The sequence below is a fragment of the Aphis gossypii genome, chromosome X (genome assembly GCF_020184175.1).
Source record: "Aphis gossypii isolate Hap1 chromosome X, ASM2018417v2, whole genome shotgun sequence".
NCBI lineage: Eukaryota > Metazoa > Arthropoda > Insecta > Hemiptera > Aphididae > Aphis > Aphis gossypii.
Window position 1 is genome coordinate 49,628,234 of NC_065533.1, and position 23,032 is coordinate 49,651,265.

The 23,032-nt window shown below is 24.9% G+C and overlaps 1 protein-coding gene across 2 annotated transcripts; it reads right to left on the reverse strand.

The window, feature by feature from the left end:
• Window positions 1–6,109: 6,109 nt before the first annotated feature.
• On the reverse strand, window positions 6,110–22,931 carry LOC114132581 (myosin-VIIa). Of its 2 annotated transcripts, none has more exons than XM_027998080.2 (38): window positions 22,414–22,931; window positions 20,641–20,712; window positions 20,460–20,573; window positions 18,582–18,728; window positions 18,317–18,501; window positions 18,123–18,244; window positions 17,806–18,062; window positions 17,574–17,739; window positions 17,379–17,509; window positions 17,116–17,300; window positions 16,845–17,055; window positions 16,530–16,665; window positions 16,223–16,467; window positions 16,002–16,157; window positions 15,751–15,941; window positions 15,393–15,684; window positions 15,215–15,325; window positions 14,939–15,148; window positions 14,150–14,350; window positions 13,907–14,083; window positions 13,622–13,842; window positions 13,317–13,563; window positions 13,070–13,243; window positions 12,776–13,003; window positions 12,537–12,710; window positions 10,734–10,851; window positions 9,644–9,770; window positions 9,416–9,585; window positions 9,167–9,357; window positions 8,940–9,058; window positions 8,622–8,877; window positions 8,382–8,519; window positions 7,924–8,308; window positions 7,704–7,832; window positions 7,498–7,594; window positions 7,127–7,224; window positions 6,893–7,062; window positions 6,110–6,815 (listed from the first exon to the last, which is right to left on the reverse strand). In XM_027998080.2, exons 2-38 carry the CDS (start codon window positions 20,656–20,658, stop codon window positions 6,615–6,617), a joined length of 6,498 nt encoding a protein of 2,165 aa, XP_027853881.2. In that variant the 5' UTR covers window positions 20,659–20,712; window positions 22,414–22,931; the 3' UTR covers window positions 6,110–6,614. The 2 variants fall into 2 exon arrangements, with proteins under 2 accessions (XP_027853881.2, XP_027853882.2); XM_027998081.2 differs by having other exon boundaries at window positions 13,622–13,839; window positions 22,414–22,930.
• Between the last annotated feature and the right edge of the window lie 101 nt (window positions 22,932–23,032).

Genomic DNA, 23,032 nt, shown 5'->3' on the forward strand with positions numbered 1-23,032 from the left:
CACTATTTTTTTACACTAAATGATTTATTAATGATGAAAAAGTAACATTATAATTAAACTACATTTAACAATGGTCAATAGGTTATAATTTCAACTGGTAAAAATGATAACATAACTTATTATTAACACATCAAAGTGAACTTGGTATTGTTACATTCATAATAGTTATAATATTTTACTAATTTTACAATTTATGATATAATAATGTTAAAAAAGTTATATTATAATTAAACTACATTTAACAATGATCAATTGGTTATAGTTTCAACTGTTAATTATAAAAATTTAATTTGGTATAAGCAAATATAAAGTGAATTTGGAACTTTTACATCCATATTAGTTAAAAATTTTTACAATATTTTACATTGAATGATATAAAAATGATGAAAAAGTTATATTTTAATTAAACTACATTTAACAATGATCAATTGGTAATAGTTTCAACTATTAATAATAAAAATTAAATTGGGTATAAGTAAATGTAAAGTGAATTTGGAACACTTAAATCCATAATATTTATAATATTTTGCTATTTTTTACATTTTATGATATAATCATGTTGAAAAAGTTATATTATAATTAAACTACATTGAACAATAAAAATTTGGTTATAGTTTCAACTGTTAATAATAAAAATTTAATTTGGTATAAGCAAATATAAAGTGAATTTGGAACTTTTACATCCATATTAGTTATAATTTTTTACTATTTTTTACATTTAATGATATAATAATGATGAAAAAGTAACATTATAATTAAACTACATTTAACAATGGTTAATAGGTTAGAATTTCAACTGGTAAAAATGATAACATAAATTATTATTAACACATTCAATGTGAACTTGGTACTGTTACATCCATAATAGTTATAATATTTTTCTAATTTTACATTTTATGTTATAATAATGTTAAAAAAGTTATATTATAATTAAACTAAATTTAACAATGATTAATTGGTTATAGTTTAACTGTTAATAATAAAAATTTAATTTGGTATAATCAAATATAAATTGAATTAGGAATGTTTACATACACGATATATGATAATATGATATTACTTTTTTTACATTTTATATTATACTAATATTGAAAAAGTTATATTATAATTAAACTTTATTTAACAATGATCAATTGGGTATAATTTCAACTATTAATAATAAAATTTAATTTGGTATAAGCAAACATAAAGTGAATTTGGAACTTTTACATCCATATTAGTTAAAAATTTTTACAATTTTTTACATTGAATGATATAAAAATGATGAAAAAGTTATATTTTAATTAAACTACATTTAACAATGATCAATTGGTAATAGTTTCAACTATTAATAATAAAAATTAATTGGGTATAAGTAAATGTAAAGTGAATTTGGAACACTTAAATCCATAATATTTATAATATTTTGCTATTTTTTACATTTTATGATATAATCATGTTGAAAAAGTTATATTATAATTAAACTAAATTTAACAATGATTATTTGGTTATAGTTTCAACTGTTAATAATAAAAATTTAATTGGTATAAGCAAATATAAAGTGAATTTGGAACTTTTACATCCATATTAGTTATAATTTTTTACTATTTTTTACATTTAATGATATAATAATGATGAAAAAGTAACATTATAATTAAACTACATTTAACAATGGTTAATAGGTTAGAATTTCAACTGGTAAAAATGATAACATAAATTATTATTAACACATTCAATGTGAACTTGGTACTGTTACATCCATAATAGTTATAATATTTTTCTAATTTTACATTTTATGTTATAATAATGTTAAAAAAGTATATTATAATTAAACTACATTTAACAATGATTAATTGGTTATAGTTTTAACTGTTAATAATAAAAATTTAATTTGGTATAATCAAATATAAATTGAATTAGGAATGTTTACATACACGATATATGATAATATGATATTACTTTTTTTACATTTTATATTATACTAATATTGAAAAAGTTATATTATAATTAAACTTTATTTAACAATGATCAATTGGGTATAATTTCAACTATTAATAATAAAAATTTAATTTGGTATAAGCAAACATAAAGTGAATTTGGAACTTTTACATCCATATTAGTTAAAAATTTTTACAATTTTTTACATTGAATGATATAAAAATGATGAAAAAGTTATATTTTAATTAAACTACATTTAACAATGATCAATTGGTAATAGTTTCAACTGTTAATAATAAAAATTAAATTGGGTATAAGTAAATGTAAAGTGAATTTGGAACACTTAAATCCATAATATTTATAATATTTTGCTATTTTTTACATTTTATGATATAATCATGTTGAAAAAGTTATATTATAATTAAACTACATTGAACAATAAAAATTTGGTTATAATTTCACCCGTTAAAAATGACAACATAACTTATGATTAACAACTTCACAGTGAACTTGGTACTGTTACATCCATATTAATAAGAAGATTTTACAAATTTTACATTTCATGATATAATAATGTTAAAAAAGTTATATTATAATTAAACTACATTTAACAATGATTATTTGGTTATAGTTTTAACTGTTAATAATAAAAATTTAATTTGGTATAAGCAAATATAAAATGAATTTGGAATTTTTACATCCATATTAGTTATAATATTTTACTATTTTTTACATTAAATGATATAATAATGATGAAAAAGTTATATTATATGTAAACTACAATTAACAATGATCAATTGGTTATAGTTTCAACTGTTAATAATAAATATTTAATTTGGTATAAGCAAATATAATGTGAATTTGGAATGTTTACATACATGATATATGATATGATATTACTTTTTTTATATTTAATATTATAATAATGTTCAAAAAGTTATATTATAATTACACTACATTTAAAAATGATCAACTTTTTGTAGTTTGAACTGTTAGAAATGAGAATTGAATAATAATTATATATGAGGTTATAGATACAAGAAATGTTTAAAAATTCAAATAAAAATTTGGAATTAATGAAGATTTGATTTAATATAATATATAAATTAGAATATAATATTTGCATGATTTCTCGCAAAAATCCCGAAAATTATAGAATATATGGAGATTTTATTAAATATAATACATATTTGAGGTTACAAATGTAGGATTGTTGGAAAATTCCAGAAAATTTGGAATTCATGGAGATTTCATTTGATATAATACATATATCAGGTTATAAACCCAAGGATTCTTGGAAAATTCCAGAAAAAAAAGGAATAAATGGAGATTTGATTTAAAATAATAGAAAAGTGAGGTTAAATATACAAGGATTCTTGGGTAATTCCACAAGAAAAGAAATTAAGGAATTAATGGAGATTTTATTGGATATAATGCATATTCGAGGTTAAAAATATAAGGACCCTTTAAAATTCCAGAAAAAACTGTAAGAAATAAAGATTTTATTGAATATATTACATATTGAAGGTTATAAATAAAAGGATTAGAAAAATATTGGAATTAATGAAGATTCTATTTGATATAATACATATTTGTTGTTAAAAATATTAGGATCCTTGGAAAATTCCAGAAAAAATGGAATTCAAGGAGATTTTATTTGATATAATACATATATCAGGTTATAAATACAAGGATTAATGAAAAATCCAGGAAAATATTAAAATTAATGAAGATTTGATTTAATGTAATATGTAAATTAGAATATAAATGCATGATTTCTTGCAAAAATCCCGAAAATTACAGAATATATAGAGATTTTATTAATTATAATACATATTTGAGGTTACAAATACAAGGATTATTGGAAAAATCCACAAAAGAATGGAAGAAATGGAATTTTTATTTGATACAAATAATATTTAAGGTGAAAAATAAAAAGATTATTGGGATATTCAAAAAAAAAAAGTTGGCAAGTGGGTACCGTTCTGCTGTACATTAGGGGGTGGGGTTGACCTCGGACTAGGGTAGGTTAAATTTGAATGCAATGATAGGTATCATTGTATACGAAAAACGATTCTGAACGAAGATGATTTGTCAGCCTAGGATATAATTTCCAGTGGTTGGTGAAAAAGGTGGGTTTATATTTATGGCCTGAATACACCAAAATTTAAGTTCTTTTATAATTATTGTAAGCTAAACTTATGAAAAATCTTGTATTAAATTTTCTACTCTTAGCTACCTATACAAACATTTTTATGAATTATACCTACAAAATAATTTGCAAATATTCATAATTTTAACGAATTTTCGTCAAAATTTGAACTTCAAATGCTAATAAAAAAAAATTGTGCCTATGTATTCTTATAATTTTTTAATCACTATAAGAATAACATATGAGGAACTTTGTATAAAATTTTCAAGTATTTTGATAGGACCAAAAAAATTTTATCGACCCTTCAAAAAAAATTTTTCAGAAAAATTGAAAATTTCAGTTGTCTATAAATAGCTCAAAAAAACTCAAAATATTTTTAAAATTAAATCAAGTAAATAAAATACCAATCTAAATAACTGGTAAAATTTTCAAGTATCTACGACTTATACTTTTTGAATTATAACAAATATCAAAAATCGTTTGAGGCTAAACCGTTATTTAACGTGGTTTTGTAAAAATTTAAATTTCAAACACTCATAAAAATTTTTTGTCTGAATCCGGTAGAGTTTTTTTTACAGATATTTGAAGAAAAATGTATGGAGAACCTTGTACCAAATTTTCAAAACTTAGTTATAAAAGAAAAAAATTTTATGATATTTCAACTTTCCAAATTACTTGCAAATTTTCGCGTTTTCGACAGATTTCGTAAAAATTTGAATTATAAACTCTTATAAAAAAAAATTGTGACTAACGATTTTTAATTTTTTTTAGCTACAATAAAAACAAATCATAAGGAACCTTGTATTAAAATTTCAAAACTTTTTGGTCTTCCAAAATTTTTTTATCAACACTTTAAAAAAAATTTCTCAAAAAAATCGAAAATTTCAGTGGTCTATAAATAACTCAAAAAAAGTCAAAATTTTTTTGAAAATTTAACTATATATAGATACTACTGACATTAACATTTGGGGAAAATTTCAAGTATTTTCAGTCATTAGTTTTTGAATTACAACCATAAAAAAAAATCGATTTGGTCGAAAACTGGTTTTGCGTAAAAATTGCCGTTTTTCCGCCGTCAATTTTTTTTTGTTTTTCTCGATTTTTTTGAAAACTGTTGGAAAATGTTTACTTTTTACCTCTATAATGCACCAAAGATATTCACTTTTCCATCGGAAACCACCCCCGAAGTTTGAAATTGAAGCATTATTTCGACTAGTTATGCTGTACAGACACAAAAAAAAAACATACATCATTGTAAAATCAATACATTCATCACTTCGTTCAGAATCTAATATTTGAATTAATGCAGATTCTATTTGATATAATACATATTTGAGGTTATAAACCCAAGGATTCTTGGAAAATTCCAGAATAAAAAAAGAAGGAATAAATGAAGATTTGTTTTAAAATAATAGACAAATGAGGTTAAAAATACATGGATCCATGGAAAATTCTAGAAAAAAAATGGAATAAATGGAAATTTGTTTTAATATAATATTATATAAATGAGGTTAAAAATACAAGGAATGATTTAAAATTCCAGAAAAAGTTGGAATAAATGGAAATTCGATATAATATAATATAAAAATTAGGTTATAAATACAAGGAATCTTTTAAAATTTCAGAAAAGAATGGAATAAATGAAGATTCTATTTGATATAATACATATTTGAGGTTAAAAATACAAGTAATCTTTGAAAATTCCAGAAAAAATTGGATTAAATGGATAGTTTATATGAGAGAATATAGAGATACGGTTATAAATGCAAGGAATAATTTTAAATTTCAGAAAAAAATGGAATAAATGTAGATTTGATTTAATATAATATAAAATTGAGGTTATAAATACAAGGAATTATTTAAAAAATTTTAAAATAGTGATTGTTTATAACAATCAGTTATTACAATGTTGTTATTATGGTTATAATAAAATAAATAGAACACAAAAAAATACTATAAACACAAGACTTTTTTAAAAAGATGTATATATATATATAATATATTTATTTATGTTTGATATAGTAAAATAAATAATTGTAGAACACAGCTGCTATATCAAAACAAAACATTCAATAATGATAAGCTAAAAAAAAATCCCTCCCAATAATAATAGATATAATTGATTGCACTAGTGTTAATAAATTTGCACATGGTTATATCTAACCTAATATACGATTTGATCATTGCCATAAAGTGTATAAATCTAACAAAAATATGCGTACAAAATAGAAAATAAAAATAACACAAGTCAATATGTCATAACAAACTTGAGCATAGTAGCCATTATTGAACAATATAATAAATTTAATTGCATAACTGTAATTAATTTCATAATACTTAGGTTTCATACTATACTAAACAATAATAGGCACATAAAACATAATGTTAAACTTAAATATTATTTAAATAAATAAATAAACAACCATATAGTTTTGACGTTTGCATTCATGAACTATAACTAACACAATACAATATTCATAACGTATTACAAGTAAAATAATAAAACTTTGTTTTTCTGTGAAAGTACTTTGGTCATATTTGATCATCATTTTATTGTTCGCTGTTTGTTCATGTTGGACAACATCAATGATATGTATGATGTTAACAAATCATCCATTTTGTATCCCAAAGAAGTTTCACACAGTAATTTTGATCCTCTAACCAAATTACCAATTGTCATATGGAAGTAAGTGTTTCCAGATGACCAATTTGATATCCTTGTAAATGGATGTGTAACCAAAATCTCCTAAAACAAACACAGTATGAATAACCAACAAATAGTTACTACTATAGAAAACTTCTAAAGAAATCACAAAAGCATACCTTAGTCTGTGGGTGTATAAGACTAATCCCATGCTTATTAATAGCTATCAATAAAAGTTCTGGATAATTAGGTTCTGTAGTCTGCTTCACTTCAAAGAAAGCTGATCCAAATGTAGGCCAGCGATAAATTATTTTCAGGAATGTAATTTTTGCATCTTCAGCACTCATACCTAGAAAATAGAAATAAAAACCATCAATAGTTGCATGATAACTATATTAAAAAAATGGACAAACCTATATCTTGGTTATAAGTAGCAACAATCACTCGTTTCCATTCTGCTGTATTTTGACCTTTTATCAGGTCTCCAGGAATTAATTCCCGTAACATTTGACTATAAAAAAAATACATACAAATTATTAAATCTGCAGGCTTATTGTAAAAAAATTGGAAAAATTGGGCATTTCTTTGGTCATCATTGATTTTTTTCAAAATACAATTTAAATGGTGAAATTATTTTATGAAATAAATTGTACATAATATTATATTTAAGTTTTTTTCATTTATATTATCTTTAATATATCTTTATATGTCTTATCTTTTCATAATATCATTAAATTTTTACAACCAGTATGAATTAATAATTAAATATATTAATATATATTACGGTATTGCCTGAAGTTCTTGTTTGCTTTCACCAAAACGAACCCTATAGATCAATGCAGCCAACCTAGTAGCCTCTTCTTTTGAACACTTGTGATATCCTAAAATGTTGATAACAATATGTTTAAATAATTAACTATTGAGTATAATTGAATTATGAAAATTATTGATTTCTAGTTCCTAGTCCATTAATATTATCAGAGTACATACCCCGTAAGAGTTTTGGGAGTTCCTGGTGGAAGTGAAATATTAAATCTGCATTTCTGTCCTTACCAGGTACAGTATTTGTCCATAATTTCTTCATAAAAAATACTTGATAAGTAAACTGCGGAGTAGTACCTATTTATCAAAAACCATTATATTTTTTGTTTCAATCATTTATAGCAAACATCATTATAGTATATCAATAAAAAAAATTTAAAATACAAACCATCTCTAGTAGGTCTGGCTTTTTTTATCCAATCAGTAAGGTGACGAACGAAGTCAAAGAAAAAATCACCTTCAGGAACAGATATTACTTTATCAGCGATTTTCACAAATAAACTAAAACCTTCACTAGACCGTAATGTTAATCGTTGTGAAATATTAGTACAGAAATCTTTTGCCCTTGTCGATGAGTCAACTTCAAATGCTTCATCGGTGTCATCAGGGAAAAATACTTTGTGAAATATTTGTGTAGTCTTATGCTGAATAGCTTCAACTTCTACTTGGTGTGGTGGGTATTTTCTCTGACCATTTCTAATAGTCTTTTGTAGTCTCTGTAAGGAGTCTTGAGATATAGGATGACGTCTTGTGCGCAGAAATAGATTCAATTCCTAATCAAATAGTATAATTGTTAAAAAATAATTGTATGATTCATTTTAAAATAAGATATATAAGTAATATTACTTTTAATAAATTTTGACTGCATGCAAATAAACCAGTTGACAGCCACATTAATTCCCACGCTCGTTCTTCACTCAATCTATTCCTATTATCTGTTAACTGTCTCATCAGTTGACAATATATTTCATCTCTTAATATTTCCTAAAATTGGAAAAAATAAATTATATTTATTGTTAAAAAAAATTATTTTTATTATTATAAAAATTTTCAATTAATCATTTTTAGGTATAAAATTTATTTTACATGTTTCAAAGGTCCATCGAATATTTGATCTGTATATTCATTAGGTAATCGTCTCTTTGCAGGTAAATCACCAGTATATTTCAACATTGCTGCAAATGCAAAACATGCTTCTTCAGCTAATTCCTCTTTACCAGCGAGTTTCCTCAATAATGGCTGTTTCATTGGTTCTCTTGTATGCCTCCACAAATCATCGTTGTTAGCACGTCTTGCTGAACTCAAAGTTAATGCTTTAGATACTGTACGTTTCGCAGGAGCTCTAAACATAAATTAATAGAAAATCAAGCAAAACATAAAGCTATGAGTATTGATCTTACTTACCGGAAATGATCAATAGCGTACTCCATTAAATTGTGAGGCTTTTCTCTGGGTTCAGTGCCATTTAATGGTTGTGAGTACAACTTACGACTTTGATCTGCAGCTTCTAAGCTAAATAGTGCCTAAAAAACATAATGTTATTATTCAAATAACATACATTTTTATTTGCAATAACGTTTAAAAATGATTTTTGAAATATAATAATATATAAATTAAGTTGAAATACTTGCCAGTATATCTACTGGCGGTTTTGATAATGTCGGTAGCACATAAACTGTTTCTGCAGGGAAATCTCCTCTATCACCAGTTCTTTCACAGTATCCTACACACCAACCAGATGTCATAACAGTTTCTCCAGTACTTTCATCTTCCAAAATAATTAAGTCGCCCTTTTGGAAATTTAAAAACGTAGTTCCTTCACCTAAGAAAATATACCAACATTTAGTACAATTCAATTACATAATATAATTCGATTTTACCAGGAGCCTTGTAATCCTGAACTGCAATAACAAACGTTGATCGTTTTTTCAGCCCTTCTAAGAAATAAACCACCAAGTCCCTTATATCTTCAGCATTTGGACTCTGAAATGTGAATTCTTCTCCCCGCACTGTGGAAAGTGTAAACGTTTGAGTAAACACTTTGGTAGTTCTGGAATAAAAATTCCTTATCATTAATATTATATCAAATAAAATAACATTTAACATACTTTTGACTAGAGACAGTAGTAATTTCAGGAAATGACAACTCTAACAAAACTTGTTCCTGATCGTCAACTACATAAACACCAGTCCAGTTTACAGCAATAATTACATCATTTTTAGGTAAATTTGGACCTATTAATTATTAATTAGATTAGTAATTAAATAAAACACACCAAACATAAATTTTAAAAATTAAACGAAAAAATAAAATAAACATTTTTAATTGAATTAAAATATAAAAATTACAATTACAATTACAATGACAATGAATGTATACTCTACAAATATTATTTTTATTTTGTACTCAATGAAATAAATTTAAGAAACAATATTTATAGTATATAATACTTAAAATGATTTAATTAATTTTGATTCTCTTTAATATCTTTGTATCTAGTATCATTGATAACTAGATTATACATTTGTAAAAAAAAAAACTCTTGAGTTCTTCTTTGACCACTAAACAAACGTAAATCAAAACAATGTTGCTCTAATTACCAACTACCTTGGCTTCAATAAAAAATGCCACAATCTTAGAACAAAACTTGCTAACTTTAACTCTAACAAACTACCTATAACCATTTGTTTATAATTATCATTGAAACTCGGCTTAACAATTACTTCTTCTCTAATAAACTAGGTCTTATTAATTATAATATTTTTAAATGTGATAATTATCCTATAACAAAAAGTTATGTACAAGGTGGTGATCACAATGTGCAAAGAAATAAGATTTTCTCTTCTACCTATCACTAATAATTTTATTGAACAATAATTCATCTGGTTCTCCTACAACACTTTCAACATTATTATTATCATTATTAACTACCCCAGAATTACTGAACTGATACACACAAAGCCACATAACCACAGTAGATTAAATAATAATTCAAACATTAATTTGTTATTTATGGGGACTAGAACCATCTACAAATACACTATTTGATGATTCTAATAGTCTCTTTTTCCGTTTAACAATATATCTAATTGCCTAAGAACTAAGACTTTATCTTTTTTTGAGTTTCTTTCATAAAAAGAGACAATTATCCTTAATGTAATATTATACAATATTCAATTTTAATTGATTTACAATACCTGAATTTCTATAAGCTTCATAAAATCTGGAGAATAATAATGGCCATTTAAATTTTGCATAGCTCACAACATCTTCTTTTACTCTTAACTGAGCAACATTCTCTTTCAAATAATAGCTCTAAAATTTATAAACGTGCATATAAAAATTTATAATAAAAAAAAAACACAAAACAATTAAATTCTAAAACTCATTTTTTTATAAATAATGATATCAAAATATATAAAAAATTTCATGCCAAATAAATTATTAACTATAAACATTAAGAATAAAAAAAATATATATAAATATAAATATAAGTTTATGCCTTAATAATACACTCAAAGAACATTTGAAAATCAATAATAACTCAGCAATAAATTATACCTTATTTAAATTCACAAGAATAACATTTTATCATGTCTAGCTAATATCTTTGCTGGCCCCAGAAACCCACTTAGTACATAAGTTAAAAAAATATTTAACTGTGATTTATATTATAAATAATAAACTATCAATAAATTTATTACCCCTTCAATATTTAAATTATTTGTATGACAGTTAACACAAAAGAATAGTTTATTGAAAACGAACAAATTATAAAATTTAATCAAACACTTAAATTGTAAATTTGTATGTCTTACATTTTAACTGATTTTGCAATACCATTAATAATTTATTAAGTAATAGAAATTATTCTAGAGGTGTATAATGGTTTCAATTGTAAACATAACTTTAAACTTTTCAATTTAATTACAACTTGTAATTCCTATCATGCAATACCAAACAATTGTATGTATAAAAATATTTAGCAGGTTAATTAATCACAGTGACATAAAACAAATTTCTATTATAACAAATTTTAATGAATTGTATGCAGTCATGAAACATTATAGTATAGTAAAGCTTTGTATGACACGTGAAATTTTTTTACACTATTTTTTGAATAATTAATTATTTGATATAATCAAAATCATGCAAGTAAATTTATAATCAAATAATAATTTTTAAACTTAATCTGCTTTTGCAAATAAAACACTAATAGAAACAATCATGCAATGTTTCTCATCCTTCAATAATTATTATACTATGCTATAAATTAGATCTACTAAAATGAATTGTCTATAAACCAAACCAGATACAAATTTAACAAAACAACATTAAAATTATTAATTAGTTGTGGTTAATGGTTATTTTTTCATTTTAACTGTGTTTCGTACAAAATATACATTAATACACTTTAGGAAACCATAATTTTCATTTAATTCTAATTAATAATTTTAAAATGATTCTATTACAAGAGCATCAAGTATTGTTTTTGATAAAAGCAGTAATGCATAGATAGAAATATAAAATTAATATATGATCTTAGTAAGAATGAAAATACGAGTACAATAAAATGCTTAAATTATTTACATTATTTTAAAACAAACAGTAATTATTTAATAAAATAAATGTTGAAAAATAGAATGGTTTTTAAAAGAACAATTGTTATTTTTACACATGGTTAATTTTGCATGCAGAAAAATAGATACTATTGAAGAAATTTTGGCTATATACACATTAGCCTACCTTACCTCAGTTGTTAACTGTTCCTGAAGCAAACACATCCATCGACCTTAAACTTATAAAAAAAAAAAAAAAACATAGTTCTAAGTTTGTAGAAAATTCATTCAGCCCACAACCATAGTGAAATACTAAATTAAACTGAAAAACCACAACCTTATCAGAAGTTTCATTAAACTAATTTCAGTTTAATTTAAAATTTAAAAAAAAAATGTATTGCTATTGGTGTTTTTATTTTATTAAAAAAATTTCATTTTTACCTTCTTGTAAGCTTGAATTATCAATATATTCCATCTTTCTATAGATTTCTCAGCATTTGTTAAACAGTAATCGGGAATATAATTTGGTAAGAGATTTAATAACCTCTCATTATTAAGATCAGTGTTATGTTCAATGTAATACTGTTGAGCTGCAATCATGGCTAAATCCTCTTCCTTTAAATGTAATAAATTTGAATCACATGTCTATTATTTAAAAAATATATAAATAATCTACAAACCTTATCACATCGGTATTCACCAAATTTAACTCCACGAACAACTTGTTGATATATCAAATTAGTTGCTACTTGATCTTCAGTAGGTTCATGCCAAGGAGCAAAGATTTCTTTTCTAAAAAATAATCTCCAAGGTGCATTGCGTTCTTGAGCTCCTTGTTCCTTAGCATACTGTTCACATTGAGAAATAGCATCCATAACATGATCGCCACCACTTCCTAATGATGATACCTAAACAAATAATTAATCATCATTTTTATTTTAACATATTTAACATATTATATTAATATTACACACTTTATCAAATAATGCTATATAAAGGGAAAATCCAAATTGATCTTTTAGTCCAATTTTATCAGAAAGCTGATTACAGAGTTCACGAGCAGTAGTTGCAGAATCAGCCAACAGTGTCTTTGTATTTCCATCCATGAAAGTGATAGGAAGCATTATAGGTTTTTTAGATTTAGTAGCCTACAATAAATTCGAAATTATTTATATAATGGTATTAATTGTACTATTTTTACTAATATTTTGTTGCACAAACCTGTAATTCTAACCAACTAGGAGGTTGATTTCGTGTACCATTATTAAAAGTTCGTTTTAAACGATCTTCACAATAAGGAGCATACCCAGGAGGACCTTCTCTTATAAACGCTCTGAGATAGTTTACAAATCTTTCAGAGGGAGCAAAACATCCAACACAAAGTGATAATAGAATCCATCCTCTAGCATGAGACGATTTTGATGGATTCGCAGATAATTGTTTGCAAATTTGACAATATATTTCATCCCTAACAAAAAGTATAAAACTATAAAATAACTATTGGAAAACATATTATATTTTATTACCTTAATTCTGCTCTTAAAATACCATGGCCGATAATAAAATGTAATTTTTCTAAATTAGACGTAGGACGTGCATCTAACCAAGACTGATAACTATCAGCTGCATATTCATCATCTTGTAATCTTTTACGTACATCTTCTCCTAATTTATTCTTCCGTTTTAAAGTAAGTGATACCAACTTATGACGAATTGATCTAGGTTTAGTTTTTAAAAAGCTTTCCTGCTTTCATATCAAGTGAAAAAATCAATAAGATACTTTCAATTATTTACAAATAAAATATACATACTGGATCCATTCCAATCATTTGAGCTTCGTAAAATTCTTTACTTCGAATGAAGTTACGACCCAAAGTTGCGGTTACTTTTGACATAACTGATGTATTATCTCTTTCCATTGTATGATACCTAGGCTCAGATAAATCCCCACAAAATCGTAAAATTGTAATCCAAAGTGCTTGAGCAGCCTAACAAATTGTTTTTATAAAATTAACATTTTTTAATTAATGTGAAATAGCAAAAAATTTTCAAACCAATTGATCTCCTTGAGCGTGTAATGGTAGGAGAGGATGCTTGAGCGGTTTTCTTGAACATTGATGAGTAATATTTCCTTGAAAATATGTTGCAGCAAACTTTTGAAATTTAAATTCACTCAGGTCTTCTGTATCATCAACTATTGGTTGCATATCACTAATAATATCTTGTTGATCATCAGTTTTTGATGTAGGAAGGTCCTAGATTAAAAAAATATAATTCAATAAGTACTATTGAAATTGTATTTAAATACATTTATAAATAGCACACATTTTAAAAAACTTGGAAATCTCCAACAAAAAATACTATTAAGTAATATATCTATATAATCTAGAACCAGGGTTGGCAAAAACCCGGGCAAGATAAAAAAAACCCAGCCCAGTTTCCAATAAAACCCTAAAAAATCCAAAAACCTAACAGGTTTTATTGTTAAATAGTGGACAGTTTTATTGGGTTTTTTTCTTAAGAGATTATATATTAAGGTAAGTGAGCTTAATCTCAGAAAAACAAGCGGTTTGTTTCAAAATATAGAGCGGGTTTAATCCAGAAAAGTAGGTCAGGTTTTATAAAATATTGAATGGGTTATCAGCCCGGGTTTTTTTTTGGGTTAGGCTTTTTTATGCCAACCCTATCTAGAACCCAATTATTTAAATAAATTATTTTAATACTCTTCTGGTGAAATTATTTTGTATGTGATCAAATAATTAAAAATAATTTATAAATTTAGGTTGTTTACACATGCATATTAAAAAGTTACATATGAATTAATTAAAATAACAAAATCATACCATAAACACAGACGTTCCTCTGGTTTGCATAGGTGCTTCACTGCTAGAATCTGGGAGGAAATCAAACATAGCTTCAACAAGTTTACTGTCATCTACAGGTTCATCTTGCTTCCTTGCTGCATTACTAATAAGATTTTTTTTAATTTCCATTTGTCTTTTTTCTTCTTCTTCAATTTCATGTTCTTTTCTTTCTAGTTCTTCCATACGTTCCTATATATATTTTAGAATAGTATTTTATTCTTAATACAAAAATAAATACCTTTTTTAAATACTAACCCTATAATTTTGTTCAGCAATTTCTTTAGCTCTTTTATTTCCAGCTTCCTTCAGTTCTCGTTCTTCTTTTTTTTTTAATTTTAAAGCTTCAATCTGTATTCTAAATTCAAACTAAAATAAAAAATAATTATTGATTAACAACATAGTTCAATAATATTAAATTAATAGCAAACTTTACCTTTATTTTATTAAAACGCCGTTGAGCAATGATTCTTCTAACATGAGCTTGAATTTTAACTATAGCCCACATTTTATGAGCACACATTCTTCTGACTAGATAACCCCGAGATTGTGCTTGTAATCCTACAATATGACCACGTAAATGTTTAAATCTATGAGATAAAACACGCGACCTGATAACTGCTTGCAATCTAAGATAACCAACAAGCATATGTCGATATTTTTTCTTTTGAGAGTACCCTCTGAAATGTTTTTGAATCAATACTGCGGCTGATCTCATTTGTAAATATCTAAAATTCAATTATTAAATTATTAAAATAATATTGATTTTTTTATTTTTTATAAAAAATGTTTACCTTCTTCTATACACCCAACCCTTTATTGACTTTTGAATGATAATAATCTTTTTAGTTAAAACTCTATCTCGTTCTTGTTCTAAAAATAAATCATGGGCATCTTTCAGGAATATTTTAGAATTTCCCAATTGATAGTCAGAACGCCCTAAGACAGCTTGGCAAATATGAGCTGTCATTTTTTTACAATCAGTCTATAAATAAAAATAACAATTATTTCATTATGATAATTTTTAATGAAAAATTGTTTTAACCTTATGTGCTGGAGGTATTCCAGGTATCAAAAAACGATAACGTTCAATAAATTCACTAAAACCATGCCGTATAGGATATCCAGCTCGTCGAATTCGTATGGTTTCCATCATACCAGAATATCGTAGTTGACGGCAACACAGGCCTCTATCAAACATCTAAATAATACAAAATGTATACAATTTTATATCTCTTGTAATAAGAAAAAAAAATAAATAAATACCATTGGTTTTTTTAACTCATTTGGCTTAATACATCGAATAAAAAATGGTTGACAAGTACACAGAGTTTTCATAAGAAGATCTAAAGATTTTTTAAACTGTGTAGATAGTGTAGGAGCTCTTTTTCTAGTTTCTGAACCCATTCCAATATCTTCCGCAAATAAGACTTTTAAATACTTATTAGTTGAAATATGTATTAACTGTAAAAGGTCAGCACTAAACGTATCACGATTTTTTTCCAGAAAACCTGTTTAATTAAAAATAATTAATCAATTACATTAATTTAAAATTACTATCACATCATATTACCTCTAGTATCGTAAAAAACTACACCAGCAAAATGATTTAATCCAAATGACGCATTCATATCAGATTTTGGTTTTAAATAATTTCGATGATTTCCATGAGTTTTATGCATTTTAGCCAACATAGTTTGATCAGTGCCCTATACAAAAAAAAACATTTCACATAAAATAAAACAGTATATATTATATATATATATCACATCCACTTGATAAAATTGCCCATTTCATGAAATAGTAACTTATTTTTCCACTTATAAAATAATTTAAAATGTCATTTTTTTATGTAACAAGTTAAAATTAAGTTTAAAAAAGGTCTTACTTTAGGAAATTTGGACTCTTCGTCAATAAGAGCCATAATATTTAGTTGTTTAGTTGCAATGAGGTCTAAAGCATCTTGGTTATCAACAAATTCTATATGTTGCCAACTAATATGTTCATGATTGTATTCTTGTTGTTCCAGTTTAAAAATATGTTGAACGAAAAATTGTTGTAAATTTTCATTAGCAAAATTTATACAAAATTGTTCAAAACTAAATAATAAAAAAATTAATTAACCAACTTAGATATAACTTAAATGTATTTTTAATTACCTATTTGTTTGAAAATTTTCAAACCCAAATATATCTAAAACACCTATAGCACTTCTAGTAGTACTTTTTGGTTTATAAATAGCATTATTGATTTTGCTAACAATATGTACAAATAACCGACCATAAATTCCTTTTACAAATGCATCTCTGACATCTACAGACTGTTCTCTTGATAATGTTGAAATCTTGTAACAATAAAGTAGGCATAATAAGCCAAAAGCAATTATTAACAAACATAAAATTTAACGAAGTTCAATACATACCACAGTTTCACCGTGAGCAAAAATGGTTTTTCTAGTCAAGGCATCAATTAATGACTGAACAGGAACTCCGACTAAATTTGCTACTCGAGTAACGTTAATACGCTCAGGAATTTCAGTGGCATCCAAATTATCTACAGTTAAAGTTCATATCAATAAATATTAATCAGATGTAAACAAGAATAGAATAATATTAACCAATTATTGCCGCTTTATATTTAATATTTCCAATATGAAGTAATGCAGCTAATAATCTTAATATTTCCCAAATTTCTTGATCAGAAAATAATAATACTTTCATAGCTGATCTAATATCAGAAAATTCGGCAGCATCATCGCGCCCTTCACAAGTAATACTTCCACCCTATAAGATGAAAAATAAAAAACATAATATAACAGTGTTTAAAACCATTTGTAATAATTCACTTACACCAGTTAAATATTTATACTGAGATGCATCAGAAAGTTCTAATTTTTCTTTATCTTCGGCAGAGAGGCCAGCTAATACACAATAAAATATATGATAATTTCTTTCATCAAGGGATTGAGAAACAATACGAGATTTTTCAAGAAGATATTGTTCAATTTTCGCCCCTTCAATAACACCATTGTTATTAAAATGTATATCAATGTATTTACCAAACCTTGAAGAATTATCGTTTCTTATAGTTTTGGCATTACCAAAAGCTAAAACAACAATATTAGTGATAATAATATGATTTCCAGTTGTTAATATTTATAACTAACCTTCAAGTATAGGATTTGCTTCTAATATTTGTTGTTCAATCCAAGAATGTTTACCACTAATAGCTGCTAAGTATTGCAAAATTAACTTTGTACTTTCAGTTTTACCAGCTCCACTTTCACCACTAAAAATAAATAAAAAGTTGAAACTAGTCAATGAAAAATTACTAAACATTTTTTTTTTTTTTTTAACATACCTGATAACTATACACTGATCTTGACCAAATCTTTTCATATGAGTATAACTATTATCACCAATAGCAAAAATATGAGGAGGTAATTCACCAATTTTTCTATCTTTGTACAATTTTACTTGCTCAGCTGTGTATATGGGTAAAATTTGGTAAGGGTTAACCGCAACCAAAATTGATCCAGTATAAGTCTAAAATTAAAGAATATTGACAATAATATTTGCATAATGAGCTCAACAAATACTTTAATAATAAAATTACATTTACTTACATATATTAAATTTTCATTGTATCTAATAAGTAAATTTCTCAATATTCCTGCTTCATGTAAGTCACCCAATGATATCATATCCTCTACACCATGAATTGAAGTGGGGTGCATTGCTTTAATTCGCCTCTCTGGCGTAAGCCATAATTCCTTGAAATTAAGAAAATAAACTTAACAAATTTTACATACAATACAACAAATTATTGTCCTATTTTTTATCAGATTGTAAAAATAAAATATAAATTATACATGATTATTCAATCTAAAACTTGAGTTAATTTAAATAGAATATTTCAATAAATTAGAGAAATGTTCAAATATTAAGTTTCTAACTAAAACAATTTTAAAAACTACAGATTTTGATAGTATTCATTGAGATTATAGAATAGACTACAATATAATAATAATAATAAATTTACAATTATAATACTAATATTTGATAATAAAAAATAAATTAACTGTGATCAAATATCACTTTATTCAGAGTATATCTAGCATTACTCTATTACTACCTAACTCAACTTTTTAATTCTTATACATTGAACAATTTATAAAAGAAAATTTTAAAAGTTTTAACTTATAAAATTTTCAGATTTAAAATTGAAAAACTCAGAAATTAACTTTACAAAATAATAAAATACTAACAGTTATTCTCATACCATATAAACCTTTGGTTAGCACGTTCATCTATAATTAATTTTTATACTAGATTTTATAATTCAAAAAGGGTTATAATAATATCAATGATTAGTATTATGCATCACGTTTTAAAATTATTAGCATAACTAATATTTAATACTCAGAAAAACTAGTTAGTTAGTATATTTTGTTATATAATATATGAAACAAAAAATTAAATAAATAATAAATCAATATTGTTCCTTTTTTATAAGTCCCTATCTTTTTCAAAGGAAAAAATTTTTAATTTTGATACATTAAAAATAAAATTTGAAATGTATATTTTTATAAACATAACAATAGTTTTAAAAATAAAATATTGTATTTTTATAATTGAAAGTATCACTTTACAAAAAATATTTATAGCAAGACCTCACTATAACAACACTTTTTGTAATACAACCAATACTTAATAATGATTAATTTGATTAATAGCAAAATATTTTCTATAACATATTGATCACTCAATAATAATACAAAACAATATATTCTAAACTTTAATATTTTATATAATTTATTGCACAATTTCCCCAAAACTATAAGAATTACTCCTTTTTTTTAGTTATTGCAAATATTATTTGTTAAATTATTTGGTTATCATAAATAACTACTTTTATATTTTTTTAATTTGGAAATATATATATTTGCTGTTAATTTTTATATTATGATGTTGCAATTAATAAAAGTAATAATAATAATTGTATAGGTATTTTAAATATTTTTTTTTTATCTAAGACAGAAACAATAATTATAGTCTACAAATCAAGTTTAAAGCACATATTTATTTAAAATATTGATAAATAAAATAAACAATTAATTTAAAAGTTTTTGTTTTCCAAAAAAATCAGTTAAGAATAACATTTCTAGAACCCTTAAATTTCATTATTGAGTGTACGCTGAAGTTTTTTAATTTAAGATGTCTCAGTACTTATGGCTAAATAATATCCAAAAATTAAAACTAAACTAAAATGAACAAATACTCTTGGGTTATTATAATAGGTATAATTTAATAAAGATTTTAATTTATAAGCATTAGATTATGATATTATCTATATTATAAATAAAAACTTAAAACAATGAATATAGAAAAAATATTTATAGTATATGAATATTATTATCACTTACATATCTAGCAAATATTTATTTTTTTTAATAATGCAAATTAATTTATTACAATTTAATACATAAAATATTTTTACATACCCTTCCATCGTCATCTTTAACTTGAATACGCTTTCCTTCAGCTGAAATAACTCTAGCGCCAATTGCAACATCAAATTCTCTTCCAGAAATTGGCTCTATCCAAATATAATCTCCCTAAAATATTTATAAATTAATGGTGAATTTATTTAAAATAAATGGGAAAAAAATGATTTAAACGTACTCTAGTTACTATAACCATAGCGGATGTAGGATGGCAACTTGCAGTGTAATGTCATACCATCAAAACATTCATCTAATAATAATAATAAAAATATTCAATATTTAAATAATAATTTTATAAGATTATAAATAATAAATAAAGGCCAGAATTATATACATTCGAAAGATCAAAAGATGTATAAAATTGTATATAAATAAGCATAGCAAAAAAAAAGATAATTAAGCACTAAAAAATAAATAATATGTACCAACATAATACAGTAAACTATTATTAATTGAATAATTATGTAATAAATATTATATTTTTTAATTAATTTAATAGATTTATATTTATATATAGAAATTTTAAGTTTTGAACAAAATAATAATACATGTAAATTAATAATATAGGTAAGTATATTTCTTTTTTACTCTAAAATATTAGGTAATTAAAGAACACTAGATTCTTTTAATTCTATAATCTGTTAATAAAAACAATTTTTAACTTTAAAAAAATGAATTGATGATTTGATAATCATATTTATAGATAACTTATCAAAAATATTGGATATATTATGTAATACTATACTATATTCCTACGTAGACTAGTAAATTACTATTAGTGAATTATAATCAAATAATCTTTTATTAGTAAAGTGTTATAAATAATTTAAAATCAGAGTTAAATATAAAAACACAATTATTTATTAAAATTATAAGAAAAATCCAAAGTACCTATATTCAATTTTAAACAAAATAGCATAACCCTTTAGGCTTCAACTATGCAATCATAACATTCAAATTAAATTTCCATGATATCGGTTCAATTTACTAACATTTCCTTCTCAAATCCAACTATCATACATGTAAATACATAACAATGCATATTTTTCAAGAGCACACAAAAATTCATGTAATTTTTGTAGCTACCTATCAATAATAAAAAGTATAAGGTAAGAGTACCTATTTCATGTTAATTATAAGTTATATTATAGGTATATTAATTAATAATATAATATATCAAAGTCTGTGTGTATAATAAACCAATAAACATAATACTGAATACACTCTCATATCAACAGGCATAGGTACCAGATAAGAGTAACAATAATTTATCATACCTACCTAATTAAGGAAGAACATATATCAACAAATATTTATATCTAATAATTTAATATATTTTAGCACAGTTGCTCATGAATTAATTTCAAAATTAATATGGATACTTAACACATGATGCTAAACAATGAAATACCAAATAATACTCTTTATCCATCTACTTAAAGTAAAGCTATGTATAAAAAATCTAAAAATGATTTTAATGTATTCGCAGAATATCAGCTAATATAATATAACTCGTATGTAATTGAAATTAAGTATATTTAAGATTCATAAAATAATAATATATGCACCTTTCTATTTGAAACATTAAAAACACAATACAATACAAAATTCAACCAACCAGAACAATAATTAAAATCAGTGCATTATGTACATGGTACATCCTATTCATTGACATGGTATACGAATGAGACTTAAATGATGGGTTTACAGCATGAAACGTGTAAGTAAACCAACACATTTGTATTGTCAATAGATCATCATGTATAATATAGCGGATTCGTCATATATTGTGTAGCAAGTGCATTTTCGCACCACATCGCCAATACCCGCGTATTTCAAACAAAAACAAAAAATACTAAAAAATAGATAGGTGGGTTTAATCGTCACGGTGCAATGCGTAGTGCTCGGACAGTAATAATTCCGTATATAGGTATAATAGCTGAGTACTCACTGCGATTATAATATTATTGTCGACGGACCAACGCGACAAGTGACCGAGTCGGATAGTGTTTTCGTTAACGCGTATATTTCCAACCGGTTCGCTCCACGACGACCCCCTTAGTGTTTTTGGAAAAATATATACGCACTGACACACTCGCGTTAAAAGTGATAATAGAAATTTGTATTGCGGATATATTATAATGCTAATATATTATTTTCCAAAAATCCGTCGGTGGCAAATCTGATGTCATGCACGCACTGCCAAGTGCTAACAAGTGTGCTAACTCGACGAGTGTTATCTATTATAGTGCGTGAAAATATGATACAAGCACAATATAATTTTCGAGTACGCACACACACACACACACACACACACACTACTTTCCTACGTAAGTTTTACGTATTTTATCGTACCACACATAGAATGAAAACATAATATCAAATATCGTCCGTCGTTCGTGCGCGTGCGTGTGCGAATGCGTTTATCCAGACAGCAATAATACATGTATTACAGTCAATGCTACCACTTGGCACTTGCTACTGCTGTCGCCGCCGCAGCTGCTGCAGCTGCTAACACGACTACCGCCGCTACCACTACCAGTGTTGACCGATCGGGTTTCCGAGAAATC

Excerpts from the sequence above, each read along its gene's own strand:
- LOC114132581 (XM_027998080.2), bottom strand. Across the intron at positions 16,666-16,844 it reads AAGAGTCCAAATTTCCTAAA|GGCACTGATCAAACTATGTT; the intron begins GTAAGACCTTTT and ends TTTTTTGTATAG. Across the intron at positions 8,878-8,939 it reads TACGCTATTGATCATTTCCG|AGCTCCTGCGAAACGTACAG; the intron begins GTAAGTAAGATC and ends ATTTATGTTTAG.